This window comes from Lepus europaeus, chromosome 7 (assembly GCF_033115175.1).
Source record: "Lepus europaeus isolate LE1 chromosome 7, mLepTim1.pri, whole genome shotgun sequence".
Lineage (NCBI taxonomy): Eukaryota > Metazoa > Chordata > Mammalia > Lagomorpha > Leporidae > Lepus > Lepus europaeus.
This window is the reverse complement of record NC_084833.1, coordinates 95,790,115-95,810,048: the sequence shown is the minus strand read 5'-3', so window position 1 is coordinate 95,810,048 and position 19,934 is coordinate 95,790,115. Positions and strand designations below refer to the sequence as shown.

The 19,934-nt window shown below is 38.9% G+C and overlaps 1 protein-coding gene across 6 annotated transcripts in view; it reads left to right on the top strand.

Moving 5' to 3' along the window:
• The window catches only part of CWF19L2 (CWF19 like cell cycle control factor 2), a 155,727-nt gene that overhangs the window by 57,462 nt on the left and 78,331 nt on the right, over positions 1-19,934 (top strand). For 5 of the 6 annotated variants that reach the window (XM_062196955.1, XM_062196956.1, XM_062196952.1 and 2 more), the window contains 2 exons: positions 3,427-3,523; positions 7,355-7,447. In XM_062196955.1, coding sequence (XP_062052939.1) covers positions 3,427-3,523; positions 7,355-7,447 — 190 coding nt within the window. The remainder of the gene's footprint in view (positions 1-3,426; positions 3,524-7,354; positions 7,448-19,934) is intronic. The other variant, XM_062196954.1, reaches the window with a different exon arrangement.

Sequence of the window (19,934 nt, the reverse complement as noted above, 5' to 3'; positions counted from 1 at the left end):
CCAGGCCAGCTCTCTGCTGTGGCCAGGGAGTGCAGTGGAGGATGGCCCAAGTCCTTGGGCCCTGCACCCCATGGGAGACCAGGAGAAGCACCTGGCTCCTGCCATCGGAACAGCGCGGTGCGCCGGCTGCAGCGCGCCTACCGCGGCGGCCATTGGAGGGTGAACCAATGGCAAAAAGGAAGACCTTTCTCTCTATCTCCCTCTACTGTCCACTCTGCCTGTCAAAAAAAAAAAAAAAAAAAAAAAGAAAAGAAAAAGGTGTTATATAATTACCATTATAGTCATTTCTAGTCATCTTCTTTACTTTGGGTTGATCCATCTTTCAATCTGATATCTTTATTTTTTTTGTTCCCAAAGGCTTTCTGTAACATCCATTCAGCTTTCTGTGTTTGAATGTCTTTATTTAGCTTTTGTTTTTACTGGTTATAGAATTCTAGGTTGATAAATAAATTACTTTAAAGATTTTTTTTTTTGACAGGCAGAGTGGATAGTGAGAGAGAGAGACAGAGAGAAAGGTCTTCCTTTTTGCCGTTGGTTCACCCTCCAATGGCCGCTGTGGCTGGCGCATCTTGCTGATCCGAAGCCAGGAGCCAGGTGCTTCTCCTGGTCTCCCATGCGGTTGCAGGGCCCAAGCACTTGGGCCATCCTCTACTGCTTTCCCAGGCCATAGCTGAGAGCTGTATAGGAAGTGGAGCATCCGGGACTAGAACCCATATGGGATGCTGGTGCCGCAGGTGGAGGATTAACCTACTGTGCCACAGCACTGCCCTGGTTATAATGGCTTTTAATATCCTTATACAGTTTTTTTAAAATATCTGTGTCAGTTCTAGGTTGATTTGGATGGCAGATTTTTGTTCTAATTATATGTTACATTTTTCTACCTATTTACATGTCTGGTGATACTTGAGTGGTTATTAGATATTACAGATTTTACTTGTTAAGTGCTGTATATTTTTGAACTTCTGTATTCTTGAATTTTGTTTTGGACATAGTTAGGCTGGTTGGAAAGCATTTGATTCTTTTGACTTTTGTTTCTTTTTTTTTTTTTTTGATATTTAAAAATATTTATTAGAATCAAGGACCTCCAGCCAGAGTGGCATGGAGGGGGGTTTCCAAGAGAGAAAAACTCACAGGGGACTGGTGGCAGTAGCTTTAAGTACAATTTCGAAGAAAAAAAAAAAGAACAAAAAAACAAACTTGACAATTAGATTGGCATTCAGTTACCATGTGGGGACAAAGAAACATCAAAGACCTCATTTACAGTTCCCCACCCTGTCTGGCCTGCTAAGGGTGGGGTAGAAAACTTGTTTTATTTTCTATCTTTTTTTTTTTTTAAAGATTTATTTATTTATTTGAAAATCAGAGGTCAGAGTTACACTTAGAGAGAAGGCAGAGAGAGAGAGAAAGAGGTGTTCCATCCACTAGTTCACTCCGTAATTGGCCACAATGGCCAGAGCTGCACCGATCCGAAGTCAGGAGCCAGGAGCTTCTTCTGGGTCTCCTACACAGTTGTAGGGGCCCAAGCACTTGGCCATCTTCTACTGCTTCCCCAGGCCATAGCAGAGAGCTGGATTGGAAGTAGCGCAGCTGGGTCTTGAACCGGTGCCCATATGGGATGCTGTTACTGCAGGTGGTGGCTTTACCTGTTATGCCACAGTGCCAGCCCCAGTAACTTGTTTTCATAGTAAGCTGTGGGCTCTGGAGAGGCTCCTTTGCTAATATCATGGTAAATTTGGAGATTCCAGTGGAAGGAGGGCAGCCTTTTTGATCTTGAAAGTTTTGAGGAAGGAAGCAAGTATTTTACACACTGAATTCCATTGGAATCCCCTGACTATTAACCCATCTGACTCCTCACATTCCCTCCTCCAGGAGATGGAAGCCCTAACATCTGTTAGTGGGAAGTAGGCAGATGATAGCTCTGGCTGCTTCATGCTGAAAGGGGCGTCTTTGGGAAGGGAAGTCAAGATAGGGTTGCGTCAGGAGGTGGCTTCTCAGCAGGAGGAGGCTTCTCCAGGGGAATGTAGTGCCAGCTTGCATAAAGTGCTTCCATCCGAGGTTTCATGTGCATGACCACCTAGAATTTTACTTTTTTAAGTCCGGAGAAAACCAATTTAGCAAGCAGTTTAAACTCACAGGATCTAAAATCACAGGATGTAAAACTGAGGACAGATTGACTCTTGTTTTTAAAAACCTTTGTTAAGTAGACCTAGAGCCCAGCCTAGAGCTTATTTCTGCCTACTGATGAAGCAATACCCTTGCCACTCCACCCAGTGGTTTCTGAATTATGAGATTTACTATGTGAATCCCTCTGCAGTTCTTTGGGGGTTACTCACTGTATGTCTGTCTCTTCTCTGATACTCTGTTCTATCAAATGTAGCTGCCTTGGAATTAACGGAGTCTTAGCTATGTCTGCTTCGCTGGAGAGTCTTTCAGGCTCTGCCTGGGTTTACCTTCCCAGTACTGTAACTTTGACTGTTTCTAAGATGGGAAGCTTAGGGAATCTGACCTGGTCTGAAATTTTTTTTTTCCATGTGATACTTCTGTAGTATAGGTTTGGGACATAATCTAAATTTTAAATTAGTTTATTTATTTATTTATTTATTTTATTTATTTTATTTTTTTGATAGTCAGAGTGGATAGTGAGAGAGAGAGATAGAGAGAAAGGTCTTCCTTTTTGCCACTGGTTCACCCTCCAATGGCCGCTGTGGCCGGCGCATCTCGCTGAACCGAAGCCAGGAGCCAGGTGCTTCTCCTGGTCTCCCATGCGGTTGCAGGGCCCAAGCACTTGGGCCATCCTCCACTGCCTTCCCGGGCCATAGCAGAGAGCTGGCCTGGAAGAGGGGCAACTGGGATAGAATCCGGTGCCCCAACCGGGACTAGAACCCGGTGTGCCGGCGCCGCAAGGCGGAGGATTAGCCTGATAAGCCACGGCGCCTGCCAAATTAGTTTATTTTGCCTGACTAATTCTGAACTGTCTTTGCAAAAGAATATATGATCATTGCTTTCATTCTTTGAAGTCAATTAAATTGTGGGATTTCTTGATTATACTTGCTTAGATAATTAATAACTTGCAATATTTGCATTAGAAATTTCTCAGGATATGTAGAAATCTGGCTTAATTCTAGTTTTGTTTATTTTCTTTTTAGAATAAATATGGAAATATTAAATAAATAATGAATAGTTGATTTTTAAATTCTTTATCTCATTGCTTTGGGACTTTGGTCAGCCATTATTATAACTGCCAAGTGCTCTTGTTTTAACAGAGATTCTTAAAGTAGTGATTTGTGGTAGAATATTGAACTGAATTTTATGTTTTAAAACCAAAATCTTCTATCAGTGCTGAATAGTTACAATAAGATTTGGGTCTTGATGTTGTTACCGGTGTTGTACCTGTACTTCATATGATCTCAATGTGTCTTGTTCCAGCAGTGGTCCAGAGGATGAGTCCATCCACATCCTGAGTGTTGATGAGAAGAACAAGCTGGGAGCAAAGATTATCAAGGCAGAGATGATGGGGAATATGGTAAGACTTTCATATGTTCTTCTTGAAGGTAGTAATTAAATCTTATAAGTAATTTTGAAAGTTCCTCAGTAATGTGATGTACAACGTATTGAAAATAACTGTTGCTTATTATTATTCCTTATTATTCTCGCCTGTTTCTAGAAACAATAATCTATGTTTTCTAAATACAGTATAAACTTTCTCTGTTGAATTTCTGAAATTCAAGATGCTAAAGAACCATGTGAATTCTGTTTTTACTTTTTTGCTTTGCTATTTGCTTTATTATTGCTCTTCTGAGCTGTTGAACGTTATTTGAAGTAGATACAAATGCTATTGTCTTCTTTCCCATTTTTAGTCATGTTATTAAGAATGTTTATTATTATTTTTTAAAATTTTTATTTATTTATTTTTATTTTTTAGTCATTTATTAAACTTTTATTTAATGAATATAAATTTCCAAAGTACAGCTTTTGGATTATAATGGCTTCCCCCCTCCCATAACTTCCCTCCCACCTGCAGCCCTCCCCTTTCCCGCTCCCTCTCCCCTTCCATTCACATCAAGATTCATTTTCTATTCTCTTTATATACAGAAGATCAGTTTAGTATATATTAAGTAAAGATTTCAACAGTTTGCCCTCATATAGCAACACAAAGTGAAAAAATACTGATGGAGTACTAGTTATAGCATTAAATAACAGTGTACAGCACATTAAAGACAGAGATCCTACATAATATTTTTTTAAAAATTAATTAATTTTCTATGCCATTTCCAATTTAACACCAGGTTTTTTCATTTCCAGTTATCTTTATATACAGAAGATTGATTCTGTATATAATTAGTAAAGATTTCATCAGTTTGCACCCTCACAGAAACACAAAGTGTAAACATACTGTTTCAGTACTAGTTATAGCATCACTGCACATTAGACAACACATTAAGGACAGATCCCACATGAGATGTAAGTACACAGTGACTCCTGTTGCTGACTTAACAATTTGACACTCCTGTTCATGGCGTCAGTAATCTCTCTAGGCTCTAGTCATGAGTTGCCAAGGCTGTGGAAGCCTTTAGAGTCGCCAACTTTGATCTTAAAGAATGTTTATTATTAAATTTCTTTACTTTGGAACCTAAAAATGAGCTCTTTAAAAAATTTTAGGGTATCATAGTACCTTAGATAAAGCAGGTACTGTGTCAGATGATTTGTTTAGTTAGCTCATTTAATTTCTATATTAATGCTGATTTCCCTCAGAATTGAATAGACAGATTCATGATTTGGAAGAAGCTACTTTCATTCACTATATTGTTACATTCCTGTTATGTTAATTTATGGTATGTTGAACTTGGTAGAATAGCAAAGCCTGATAGCTTTCCATGCCTTGACACAGAAAATTCATTTGTGGTCATATGTGTATATTCATCTCAAATTGAAATTTTAGTGATCATTAAATAGTCTTCTGTTTTGGTATATTGCAAGGGTGCTAAAGTTCATGGAAAAATAAGATTAATGATAAATTTATTTGGTATAAATATTTGATATATCCATGCCTAGGCTTTTTTTTTTTTTTTCTTTTTTAAGGCAGAGTTACACAGTGAGAGAGAGAGAGAGACACAGAGAGAAAGGTCTTCCTTTTCCCTTGGTTCACCCCCCAAATGGCCACTACGGCCGGTGCAATGCGGCCGGAGCGCCATGCCCATCCGAAGCCAGAAGCCAGGCACTTCCTCCTGGTTTCCCATGGGGTGCAGGGCCCAAGGACCTGGGCCATCCTCCACTGCACTCTCAGGCCGCAGCAGAGAGCTGGACTGGAAGGGAATAATTGGGACAGAATCCGTCGCCACAACTGGGACTAGAACCTGGGGTGCTGGTGCCGCAGGTGGAGGATTGATTAGCCAGGTGAGCCACGGTGCTGGCCTAGGCTTTTCATAATATGAATTTTTTGTGAACTGTTGGAACACCTAGCATAAGAATGAATTTCAAAATTTTATTGATACAAAAAAGAATCATAACTTTTAATCCTGTTTTTCACAGAATTTTTGAAGTGCCTTCACGTTCATACAATATTCTAATAGGACAAAATGTGGCCAAACACAGTATTTCTGTTTTTATGAGCATGTTTGTCTTTTTTTTTTGACAGGAAGAGTGGACAGTGAGAGAGAGAGAGAGAGAGAGAGAGAGAGAGAGAAAGGTCTTCCTTTGTCGTTGGTTCACCCCCACAATGGCCGCTGCGGCCTGTGCACTGCGCTGTTGCGAAGCCAGGAGCCAGGTGCTTCTCCTGGTCTCCCATGTGGGTGCAGGGCCCAAGCACTTGGGCCATCCTCCACTGCACTCTCGGGCCACAGCAAAGAGCTGGACAGGAAGAGGAGCAACCGGGATAGAATCCGGTGCCCCGACCAGGACTAGAACCCGGTGTGCCGGTGCTGCAGGTGGAGGATTAGCCTATTGTGAGCCGCGGCGCCGGCCTAAGAGCATGTTTGTCTAATAAAAGGAATATCTGTTTTTTTTTTTTTTTAAAGATTTATTTACTTATTGAAAGAGATACACAGAGAGAAGGGAGGCAGAGAAAGAGAGAGAGACACACACAGAGAGGTCTTCTATCCACTGGTTCACTCCCTATTTGGTTCACTCCCTATGTGGCTGCAATGGCTGGAGATGTGCTGATCTGAAGCCAGGAGCCAGCAGCTTCTTCTGGGTCTCCCTTATGGGTGAAGGGGCCCAAGCACTTGGGCCATCTTCCGCTGCTTTCCCAGGCCATAGCAGAGAGCTGGATCGGAAGTGGAGCAGCCAGTTCTCGGACCGGCACCCATATGGGATGCTGGTGCTTCAGGCCAGGGCATTAACCAGCTGCACCACAGCGCCATCCTGACATTCTTATTTTTTAAGGATTTATTTATTTACTTGAAAGGCATAACTACAGAAATGCAGAGGCAGAGAGAGAGAGAGAGAGAGAGAGAGAGAAAGAGGTCTTCCATCCACTGGTTCACTCCCCAAATGGCCGCAATGGCCGGAGCTGGGCTGATCTGAAGCCAGGAGCCAGGAGCTTCTTCCAGGTCTCCTGCACGGGTGCAGGGGCCCAAGCACTTGGTCTGTCCTCTACTGTTTTCCCTGGCCATAGCAGAGAAGTCGAGTAGCCGGCACTTGAACTGGCACCCATTTGAGATGCCAGCACTGCAGGCAGTGACTTTACTCTCTAGGCCCACAGTGCCAGCCCCTAAAAATGACATTCTTAAGGTATGTACTTCTTCTGTCTTCCTTTTTCCCCCCAAATATACTCATATGTCTTTGAAATTACCTACATTCAAAAATTTGTTAATTTATGTACTTGAAAGGCAAAATGACAGAGAGAGAGAGAGAGAGACAGACAGACAGACAGAGACTGAGACCCATCTTCCATTTGCTGTTACATTCCTCAGATTTCTGCAACAGCTGAGGCTGAGCCAGGATCTCCATCTGGATCTCCCACCTGGGTGACAAGGGCCCAATACTTAAGTCATCATCTGCTGCCTTCTCAGGCACATTAGCAGGAAGCTGGATCAGAAGCAGAGCAGTTAATACTTGAACCAGCACTCTGATATGGAATGTTGTGACACAAGTGGAGACTTAACTCACAGTGTCACAATACTGGCTTCTATTATTTATCTTCAAAGCATGAATATATGCTATATATATTTGAGAAATCTGTAACTAAGTTCATTAAAAATTGATTTACTAGGCATTGAGTTTATGATTGAGGTTAGGTGATGGCTACATGGATCATTGTCATGCTCTTTTCCCTTCTGTTTTATAAATTTGAAATATTCTGTAATGTAGAATTAACCTCTGTTTCTTGCTGTTTTACCTGTTTTTCTTTCTGAAGGAATTAGCTGAACAACTTAAAGCCCAACTGGAGAAGGCAAATAAATTCAAAGAAACTATAACACAGATATCATCAAAAAAATCTGGGGTAGAGGTAAGTAATAAACATTTATTTATTGACACAATCACCTTGTGTAATGTTTTTCCTTTCCATGACAGTGTTCTAATATGAGATGTGTCTGTGTGTTTATGTATACTTACTTGTTTACTTGTTTTTAAAATTTATTTTCATGTTTGTTCTCTTACATTCCACCATCATTCCCTGTTGGAAGAAAGCCTATGTCTGGGGCCAAGGAGACCTGCTTCTATTCAGGGCCTACTGCCTTCTGACTGACTTTATGTGGGTCAAACTGACCTTTGAATTCTTTCCTACACAATGAGAGACTTGAGTTAGATATTTGTTTCATTTTAAATGAATTATTTTGTTCTATGATTCATTCATCTATTGATGAGAAAAACCAGAAACCCCTGCCTGCATAGAACTTTTATTTGAGTAGGGATACAGTTGGTAAATACTACAAAGAATAAATTAATTTTAAAGTATTTTAGAACATTTTATATCCTATGGTAGGGTGCTAAAGATTTTCAGTGACATGTGGATGGGGGTACTCAGTTTGAATCTCATTGAAAAAGTGACACTGATGCAGACTTGAAGTGAATGAAGGAGTGACTCCCTTTGTAAAGCATTCTAGGCATGGGGACAGAGAATTTAAAGGCACAAAGATAGGAACAAGTATAATGTGTAGGAAGAACAGCAAGGGAACTAGTGTTGCTGGAGTGGAATGAATAAGAGAGCAGGAAGTAGGAGATCCAGGTTAGAGAGATTGTGAGAGACCAGGTCATGTTAAACTTGAACAATCATAGTCAGGAAGTGGGTTTTATTCTGACTGATGAGAGAAGCTATTAGTGGGTTTTGAGCAGAAGATATGTATTTTTTAAAGATTTATTTATTTATTTATTTGAAAGTCAAAGTTACTCAGAGAAGGAGAGGCACAGAAAGAGAGAGAGGTCTTCCATCCGCTGGTTCACTCCCCAATTGTCTGCAACGGCCAGAGCTGTGCTGATCCAAAGCCAGGAGCCAGGAGCTTCTTCCAGGTCTCCCATGTGGGTACAGGGGTTCAAAGACTTGGCCCATCTTCCACTGCTTTCCCAGGCTACAGCAGAGAGCTGGATCAGAAGTGGAGCAGCCAGGTCTCTAACCAGTGCCCATATGGGATGCTGGCGCTTCAGGCCAGGGTGTTAACTCATTGCGCCACAGCACCAGCCTCAGAAGATATATATATTTTTTTTTAATTACTATTTTTTTTTTTTTTTTTTTTTTTTTTTTTATTTTTGACAGGCAGAGTGGACAGTGAGAGAGAGAGACAGAGAGAAAGGTCTTCCTTTTGCCGTTGGTTCACCCTCCAATGGCCGCCGCGGTAGCGCGCTGCGGCCGGCGCACCGCGCTGTTCCAATGGCAGGAGCCAGGTGCTTATCCTGGTCTCCCATGGGGTGCAGGGCCCAAGCACTTGGGCCATCCTCCACTGCAATCCCTGGCCACAGCAGAGAGCTGGCCTGGAAGAGGGGCAACCGGGACAGGATCGGTGCCCTGACCGGGACTAGAACCCGGTGTGCCGGCGCCGCAAGGCGGAGGATTAGCCTGTTGAGCCACGGCGCCGGCCCAGAAGATATATTTTGATAGGACCATCTTGGTGTGTGTGTTAAGAACAGATTGAAAGAGAAAAAGGGCAGAAGCTGGAGTCTAGGTAGGCTTTGCAGTAATACAGAACAAGATAGTAGCTAAGGAGATGGTTAGAAGTGATTGCATTTTGTGTATGTATAATTATTTTCTGTATGTATTTTGACAGGGTTTTTATGATGGTTTGGATGGGATAATGAATGGGTAATAGGCTTAAAGAGAGGAGGCAAAAAGCAGCTGAATGAATAGAGTAGCCATTATTTGAGTTGTGGTAGTAAGAATAAGAGTAGGTTTAATGGCAAATATTAGAAATCTATTTTACATATTTTAAGTTTGGATTCCTTTTAGATGTGGAATAAGCAGAGATGTCATGTAGGCAGTTGGAAATAGTTGGGAGAAGCCTGGACTGGAGAGAGAAATTTGGCAGTTAATAGCATATATATATTATTTAAATCCATGATATCACATGAAATCCTCATGAGCATACATTTAAATAGAATAAATTGAAGAGCCAACTTGGCTGAATTGCAGTATTGAGAGTTAAGTAAATTAACTCACTCAGTTCTCACAATAGCTCTTGAGGTTGTTCATGTCATTATCACATTTTTATAGGGCAGGAGACTGAGACAGAGAGAGGTAAATAACTTGTCCAGATGTACAGTTAGTAAGTGGTAACAGGATTTAAAACTATGAAAGGACTTATGTTTACATGATAGCTCTTTGATGCTGAAGGACAATGTCAATAGTTGGTTTGGAGAATTAGGTTTAGGATTTATAATGAAGTTTATAACTGATTTTAAAGGATTATTCTCAATGATTACTATATTTTCTGTCAGTATGAAAGTAGATGACAATGTGCAAAGTCAATATCCGTAGAATTTTCTTCAGGTTAACATCATTACTAAGTCAGATTATAGTATAAAGAATGTGTTTATGACAGTTTCTGTTTCTGTTAAGTTGTGATGTCTAGTATTTAAAAATGTAGATAATTCACATTTGTTAAACAGAATAAGGGATCAAGAATGAGAAATTACAAACAAGAATAAAAAGGGTCTAGGGAAGGACAGCTAAAACTAGGTGTGCTGTTCTGTCTAATCTTATATTGTTGCCAAATTTTTCTCAACTGTCTTGTTGTCTTGATAATTTTATACTCTGATACTTTAATAATTTTTTAGTGTTAACTATATTAAGTACTAGATATTTCTATGGTTTAGCCTTGCCATAGGATAGTCCCATTTTCCAGGCCTATCTTCAAGACTGTCTTACATATAATGTATCTGTCTTTTTGAAATGTTTACATGTACATTTAAAAAAAAGTGTGTCAGCAATCTACTTTGCGTTGTTTGTCTTTGCCTCCTTCATGAAACCCTTTTTATAATCTTTTCAAAAAGTAGCAGTTTTTCCTTCTTTGGAAACCTCAAAGGCTTTTTGTTTTAAGAGCAGCTTTCAATTCATAGAAAATTGGCAGGAAGGTACTGAGATTTCCCAGGTAGCTCTATCCCTACATATGCGTAATCTTCCCCATTACTAATATACCCCACCAGGGCGGTACATTTGTTATGATAGATGGATCTTTGTTGACAGGTCATAACCACCCAGAGTCTGAGTTTACGTTAGGGTTCTGTCTTGGTATTTTATATTCTGTGGGTTTGAACAAATATGTGATGAGTTGTGTTTGCCATTGTAGTATCATGGAGATTAATTTCACTTTCCTAAACATTCTCTGTTTTTTACCTCTTTATCCTTTCCTATGCCTTAGCTCCTTGCAGCCAGTGATCTTTTTTATTGTCTCTGTAGTTTTGCCTTTTCCATAGTGTCATATAGTTGGAATCATGCAGTATGTAGCCATTTCAGATTGGCTTCTTTCATTTGGTAATGTTCATTTAAGTTTCTTCTACATCTTTTTGTGATAGACAGCTAATTTTTTATATGGTCTTTCTATTTTTTTTTTTTTTTTAAGATTTATTAATTTATTTGAAAGGTAGAGTTGCAGAGAAGCAGAGGCAGAGAGAAAGAGAGAGAGAGAGAGAGGAAGACAGGTCTTCCATCTGCTGGTTCACTTTTCAAATGGCTGCAGTGTCCAGTCCTAAGCCAGGAGCTTCTCCAGGTCTCCCATGTGGGTGCAGGGGCCCAAGGACTTGGGCCATCTTCCACTGCTTTCCCAGGCCACAGCAGAGAACTGGATCAGAAGTAGAGCAGCCCGGACTCCAACCAGTGCCCATTTGGGATGCCAGCACTGCAAGTGCTGGCTTTACCTACAGCACTGGCCCCAACTCATTTATTTTTAGTGCAGAATGATATTCTGTTAACTGTAGGAGTCACATTTTGTTTATACATTCATGTATTGAATGACTTCTTGGTTAATTCCAAGTTTTTGCAATTATGAGTAAAGCTGCTATCAGTATGTGTATTCAAGTTTTTTAGTAAATGTAAGTTTTCAGCTCCCTTGGATTAAAACCAAACAGTGAAAACCAAGCAATATAGTTGCTTAATCATGTGGTAACGGTATGTTTAGATTTTTAGTAAATCTCAAAGAATTATACAGTGTACTTTATAGAATTTATCTTTTCAAATTGGATATATTTGTACATGTGTTAGAATCTTCTAATCTACTATTCCTGTGCTTTTTCTGGCTATTTTTGTTTTATTTATTTATTTGGAAGGCAGAGAGACACAGAGACAAAACACACACACATACACACACACATGAAGTGGGGGAGAGAGAGAGAACTAACGAACATGCTCCCATCTGCTGGTTTACTGCCCAGATGCTTCAGTGGCTAGACCAGAACTATTGCTTCTAGGAATTCAATCCATGTGGGTGGCAGAGATCAACTATTTGAGAAATCAACTGCTGCCTCCAAGGAACCTGGAATCGGGAGCCAGAGCCAGAAGTTGAATCCAGGGGCACCCAACATGAGATGTCGGCATTCCAACGTACTTATAAACTGCTAGGTCAAATGCTGATCCTTGATACTACTTTTATATTGCTTATTCACTTAAAAGTTTCAAGCATTTCCATAAGAGGACAAAATAAACACAGGAAAAAAGATTTATATAGCTATTAATATACATTTACCTAAAAATATAAATGGTTATGTCTTCCTTCCTTCCTTCCTTCCTTCCTTCCTTCCTTCCTTCCTTCCTTCCTTCCTTCCTTCCTTTCTCTCTCTCTCTCTCTCTTTCCTTCTCTCTTTCTTTCTCTTTCTCTCTTTTTTTTCTGCCCCAAGAGAAAGGGTTTATTGGTGGGGTAAACCTGACAGACTGGAGGGAAGGGGCGAAGAAGGAAAAGAGAGGAGAGCATAAGAGACAGAGTGAGAGAGAGAAAGATCAAGAGACAGAGAAAGAGAGTGTTTTATTTCTTAATCTCAGGGTTGCACTCTTAACTCAGGGAAATAATTGTTATAAACTGGCTAAGATCTCTGCATTGAACATTTGGGAACATGATACACTTAATCGATTTGGAATAATTAATCAGATATTTTAAATTACTGTATGAGACCCTAACCAGTATGATTGGACCTGAGTTTGAGATTTTTGTTATATGTCAGTTCCTGTGGCAAAGCTTTGCTTGCCCTGTCAAATGATCAGTCTTTTGACTGAACTTTGCCATATTGCATTAGATTTTATTACTTACATTTACCTCGAGTAAAATTTGTTTGCCATTATTCTGTAATTTACATACATGAAATCAGGTCTTAAAGTATTTTAGAAAAGCAAAGGGAGCCATGTAGAGAAAGATGAATCTGTGTTCAGTGGAAACTGTTGAGTTGGTTTGTAGCTTGGAAAAAAAGAAAAAAAATGGAGCAGATAATCTGTTAAAAAATACTTCTTTTAAGGATATCATGGAGTAACTGACAGGCTGTATCTCAGCCATTGGGCACACAATTCTGATACTACTGGTATCTTTATGATTTCTAGTTCCTTTCTAATTTTGAACTGTGACCCTCAGAACTCAATAGAGTAGTATTCAATGTAGAATTCAAAGTGGTACACAAAGTAGAATATCTGTTTGTCAATCTCTTTTGGAAACTATATAGCCTTTTGAAGCTTCAGAGAGAAAAGCTTTTCTTCTAGGAAGATTCTTTGACCAGTAGGACACATTTTCATCTTCTTTGCAGAAATGGGACACTTGCACATTTGGTTCAAGATTTATCAGATATATATGAAAAGCAAGTTTCTGTCAACAGTTCTGAAAGAGTTCTTCACTGCTGTTAAATTACTTTATACTATCAGGGCCAAAAATTTGCATATTTTCTTCAGAAATGAGAGTGGAATTCAAAGCTGTTACTACTGCATGCAAATTTGATGACTTTCTAGAGGAAAACTTAAGTACTTCTACAAATTTTACTCTTTTATAGAAAAGAAAATCTCATCCATTAGAGAGTCAAACAGGGACGAATCCTTTAATTGTTAGCTATTTTTTGGAAATGATAAGTTATATAAAGGAGGGGAGTCTCTTAATTCAAAGACTTGTGAATGTCAGTGTGGTTTTAGTGAAGTCATCAGCACTTATAATCATTAGTTTGCTTATTTGTCTTTCTCTTTATGGTATATTTAGTGTTATTCTTCCAATTAATATCTAGTTTCTAGGGTAATTTTGGCACAGTGTAGAACATCTAAGAGATATTGAAATATTTTTATGTGAATATCTGATTTTTTTGTATTTTTTTAATTGTAAATTTTAAATATGATCCTTGGTGTTTGAAATCATCTATCTGGACTTTCCATGATTGTAGATTTTACTTAAAAATAACTCAATAACTCAATTACATAGCATCCCTGTATAATATGTGCTTGGACATTGAATGGTGAGGTCCACTGAATTTTGGAGAGTGCCAATTTTAGCAAAAATATAATCCCAATTCCTTATTTTTAAAAAAGTTTTATTTAGATCAAAGTCAGAATTACAGAGAGATAGGATGAGACAGAGAGATCTATTCTCTGGGTTACTCCTGAGATACCTATAATGGCCAGCCCTTGGCCAGGCCAAAGCCAGAAGCCAGGAGCTTCTTCCAGGTTTCCCATGTGGATGGTAGGGGCCATCTTCTACTGCTTTCCCAGGCCATTAGCAGGGAGCTGGATTGGAAGTGGAACAGCCAGGACATGAACCAGTGCCCATATGGATGGTATGCCAGCATTGCAGGTAGTGTCTTTATCCACTGTCATGATGTTGGCCTCTCTAGTTCGTTTTTTTTTTTTTTTTAAGATTTATTTTATTTATTTGAAAGAGAGTTACAGAGAAAGGTAGAGACACAGAGAGAGGTCCTCCATCTGCTGGTTCACTCCCCAGATGGCCACAATGGCCGGAGGTGCACCAATCCGAAACCAGGAGCCAGGAGCTTCTTCTGGGTCTCCCACGTGGGTACAGGGGCCCAAGGACTTGGGCCATCTTCTACTGCTATCCCAGGCCATAGCAGAGAGCTGGTTTGGAGGAGGAGCAGCTGGGACTAGAACCAGCGCCCATATGGGATGCTTGCGTCTCAGGCCAGGGCTTTAACCCGCTGCGTCATGGCGCCGGCCCCTTCTCTATTTCTTTAATATATTAGTTCCCAGATGACCCCTAAAATAATAATAATCCTTCAGTTAAGTAATATCCTGCACACATTTAATACAAAAGAATTTAGCTTTATATTTTGTAAAAAACAGTACAGGAAATTCAGCTTGTTATTTGCATTAAAGAATGAAGTAGTCATTGCATAGTGGGGCAGTGGCTTTAAAGTTGTGTTCACACTGTTGATAAAGAAGCAATGTATTATTATGGTCCTTGTGCAGCTACATAAATAGAGTTTACAGATGTTCCTCTTGAAGAAATCAAGGAATTTACTAAAATGATCTTAGAGATCATAGAAACATTAATAAATAAATAGGAAACAGATAAGCTCATAGTTTTATATGTAACATCATTTTTTTGAATGGTGATTTAAAGTCTTTTCAGTAATAGTTTGATAATACTTGATTATTGCCTTAACATTGCCATTGGATTTGATTTTAAGGTATGTCATAAGTCCCCTATGCTGATGTTACTGTGATTCCCATAATATGTAAACTCTTAGATTATTTTTTATATTTTATACCAATTTTTGCAGTTGGTCCCCATGACCATAGTAAAACAGACAAATTTATAACAAGACTGTGAAAATTGAGTTTGTGATTTGCTTTCAGTTTTTAAGGAGTGAGATTTAACCTTTATTCAATATATATTTTTCAGTTCCTTATTTGTATAGGGCAGTGTGTTCTCAATTTTCCATAGCAAATATTTTGATTTTAAAATCAACATTATTGTAGCTTTGCACTTACTGTACTATTTGTGTCATCATCTTACTGTTAATATACTTTACTTTCCCTGACACTTAGTGAGTACACAAAATGTTCATGTTAGTCATTTAGCAGCCATACTAATTAGGCCATTAAAAATAGATCCATGGATATACCTGTTTTTTGTATGATTCAACTTATTTTTTTACCCTCCTTAAAGTATCTTTCATGTCTGTGCTATACAGCTAGAAGTAATTGTTATATACTATTGGAGGATTATTTCTTTAAATAGCAGATTTTTAGCTAAATAAAATAAAAAATCCAATTTCTAGATGATATATAAATGCAAACTCATAGCATATAGAATATTAGACTGTTTTCTATCCTTATACTTCAGATAAAATTCTTTTTTTTTTTTTGATTTTTGTGTCTAACATGCTGTCTAAAGGTGACAGTCATCTCTTTTCTTGACATCTGAAGTAGCTGCTTTCCCTCCTGCCTTTGCCCAGTCTTTGCTTGCCCTCAGTGCCTTTGCAGAGTGCAGAGTCTTTTCCTTGGCCTAGTATATTTCTCTCCATTCTTCCCTGATTTACCTCCTGTTTATTCTTTAGGTCTTAATCCACACATCATATATTTCATTGGAAGATAATTCTATCTGAATAGAGAACATATTGAAAAGAGAACATATATTTGTTGTAGTAATATGTAGTTACAACTTTGATCATTCCTCAAAGGAAAAGTATAGAAATAAGGATGTACTGAAAAGTATAATGGTGTCAAGAGAATGTTCTGAGGCTATCCACCATTATATTTGAATCCTATCTCCATTTTTGTAATCTTACCAAAGGCAAAATTATCTTTTTTCTTATTTTTTATAAAGATTTATTTTATTTATTTGAAAGAGTTATGGAGAGAGATAGAAACAGAGAGAGAGAGGGAGAGGTGTTTTCCTCCTCTGGTTCACTTCCCAAATGGCCATGACAGATGGAGCTGAGCTGATGTGAAACCAGGAAGCCAGGAGCTTCTTCTGGGTCTCCCATGTGTTTGCACGGGCCAAAGGACTTGGGCCATCCTTTGCTGCTCTCCGAGGCACATTTGCAGGGATTTGGATTGGAAGTGGAGCATCTGGGACTTGAATCAGCACCAATATCGGATGCTGGTGCTGCAGGTGGGGTGTTAACAAGCTGTGCCACAGCACCAGCCCCCAAAATTATCCTTTTTATGACTACTATCTGTAGGATTTATTTGTATGGCATAAAAGTAATCTTTAGTATGGCTATGTATTACCTGGATGGAAGTATTGACCCAGAGGCACCAGTCATTGATAGGAAAATACTCACATGATTATAGACCATATTTAATACTTAATGCTTTCTGGGGTAGTCATAACAGTTGAGTTTTGGAATGAAGAAGTGTGTTGTGGATTATCTGAAATTTTGAAAAGAACTCTGTGATACTTAAGCCCTGACTAGTTGTTTTCTTTACAATTGAAAAATTACCCAGCAACAACTCCCCTCCATCAGTTTGCTTCTCTTCTCCAACATGTTGACTAGTTTTTTTTTTATCACTAAGTTTGCTATCAGCATTTCATTCTTTTTTTTTTTTTATTTCTTCCCACAGAAACCTTTTATTTAAGGAATACAAACGTCATGCATTTTATAAATATAACTTTAGGAACATAGTTTTTCTTACCACTGTAACTGCCCTTCCACCCATACTCCCTCCCCTCTTCTTCATCCCACTCCTATACCTATTCTTATTTTTTTACTAAGATTTCTTTTCTTTCCTTCCTTCCTTTTTTATTTTATTTTATTTATAACTCTATAGAGTTATAGACAGTGAGAGAGAGGAGAGAGACAGACAGAGAGAAAGATCTTCCTTCCGTTGGTTCAACCCCTAATTCAACCCCTAAATGGCCGCTACGGCCAGAATTGCACCGATCCGAAGTCAGGAGCCAGGTGCTTTCTCCTGATCTCCCATGCAGGTGCAGGGGCCCAAGCACTTGGGCCATCCTCCACTGCTTTCCTGGGCCACAGCAGAGAGCTGGACTGGAAGAGGAGCAACCGGGACTAGAACCCGGTGCCCATATGGGATGCTCGTGCCACAGGCAGATGATTAATCAAGTGAGCCACGGCGCCGGCCCCAAGATTTATTTGCAATAGATGTTATACATATATGATTAACTTTATACCAAGTGTAGAGTTCTACAAATTGTATATTAAAAAAAAAAAGTTGAGACAAGGACTGTTCAAAGTCCATTGCATTTCAAAGTGTTAATTTCACTTTTATTGATTACCTTTTAGATGCTCTATTCTCACAGATCAGAGAGAATATATGGTATTTGTCCTTTTTGGGACTGGCTTATTTCACTAAGTATGATGTTTTCCAATTTCATCCATTTTGTTGAAAACAACAGGATTTCATTTTTTACTGCTGTATAGAATTTCATGGTGTATATATTCCATAATTTCTTTATCCAGTTTCAGTTGGTGGGCATTTGGGTTAATTCTACATCTTAGCTATTATGAATTGAGCTGCAATAAACCTGGGGGTACAGATAACTCATTTTCATTTGCCTTGGTAAATTCCCAGGAGTGGGATGACTGGGTCATATGGTAGGTCTGTATTCAGATTTCTGAGATATCTCCGTACTGTCTTCCATGGTGGCTTTACCAGTTTACATTCCCACCAACAGTGGATTAGGGTACCTTTTTCTCTCACATCCTTGTTAGCATTTGTTGTTTGTTGATTTCTCTATGAAAGCCATTCTGACAGGGGTGAGATAAAACCTCATGTGATTTTGATTTGCATTTCACTGATGGCTAGTTATCCTGAGCACTTTTTCATGTGTCTGTTGACCATTTGGATTTTCTCTTTTGATAAATGCCTGTTTAAGTTGTTTGCTCATTTCTCAATAGAGTTTTTGTTGTTGTTGAGTTTCTTGATCTTTTTATGTATTTTGGTTATTAATCCTTTATCAGTTGTATAGTTTGCAAATAATTTCTCCTATTCTGTCAGTTGCCTGTTCACTTTGCTGAGTGTTTTTTTGCAGTGCAGAAGTTTCTCAATTTGATGTCATCCCATTTGTCAATTTTGGCTTTGATTGCCTGTGCCTCTGTGGTCTTTGCCTATGCCAATGTCTTGCAGGGTTTCCTCAATGTTCTCTAGTAATTTGATGGTATTTGGTCATAGATTTAGGTCTTTAATCCATTTTGCGTGGATTTTTGTGTAAGGTGTAAGGTGGCGGTCTTGCTTCATACTTCTGCCTGTGGAGATCCAGTTTCCCCAGCACCATTTGTTCAAGAGACTGTCCTTGCTCCAGGAATTGATTTTAGCTCTTTTGTCGGAGATAAGTTTGTTGTAGACGTGTGGGTTGATTTCTGGCATTTCTGTTCTGTGTTTCCATCTGTTTTTGTACTAGTACCAAGCTGTTTTGATTATAATTGCCCTGTAGTATGTCTTCAAATATGGTATTGGGATGCCTCTGGCTCTTTTTTTTTTTTATGATTTATTTTATTTATTTGAAAGAGTTGCAAAGAGGTAGAGACAGAGAGAGACGTCTTCCATCTGCTGGTTCACGCCCCAGAAAGCCACAATGGCTGGAGTTGAGCTCCTTTCCCAGGCACATTACTGGGGAGCTGGACTGGAAGTGGATCAGCCGGGTCTCAAAGCCTCAACCAAATGGGATGTCGGCACTTCAGGCAAGGGCTTTAACCCGCTATACCACAGCACCAGCCCATGGCTTTGTTTTTGTTGTATAATATTGCTTTAGCTATTTGAGGTCTCCTGTGTCTCCATATGAATTTCAGCATCATTTTTTCTAGATCCGTGAATAATGTCCTTGGTATTTTGATTGGTATCACATTAAATCCATAACTTTCTTTAGGTAGTATGGATATTTGGATGGTATTGATTCTTCCAGTCCATGAACATGGAAGATTTTTGTATTTTTTGTGTCTTATTTCTTTCTTTAATGTTTTGTAATTCTCATCGTAGAGACTTTTGACATCCTTGGTTAAATTTATTCCAACATAGTTGATTTTTTTGTAGCTATTGTTAATGGAATGAATCTTAGAAGTTCTTTTTCAGCCATGGCATTGTCTGTATATACAAAGATTATTGGTTTTTATCTGTTGATTTTTATATCCTGCCACTTTATCAATCTCCTCTCTGAATTCCAATAGTCCCTTAGTGGAGTCTTTTGGAGCCTCTGTATATATAGAATCATGTCATCTGCAAAGAGGGATAGGATAGTTTGACTTCCTTCTTTGATTTCTTTTTCTTGCCTAATGGCTCTGGTTAAAACTTCTATGGCTGTATTGAATAGCAGGGGTAAGAGTGGGCATCCGTTTCTGGTTCTGGATATCAGTGGGAATGCTTTCAACTTTTCCCTATTCAATAGGATGCTGCTTTTGGGTTTGTCATAAATTGCTTGGTTGTGTTGAGGAGTGTTCCTTCTATGCCTAATTTTCTTAAAATTTTCATCATGAAAGGGTGTTGTATTTTACCAAGTACTTTCTTTGCATCTATTGAGATAATCATATTGTTTTTTTATCTTTCTTAATGTGATGTATCACATTGATTGATTTGCTAATATTGAACTATCTCTGCATATTTGGATAAATTCTGCTTGTTCTGAATGATC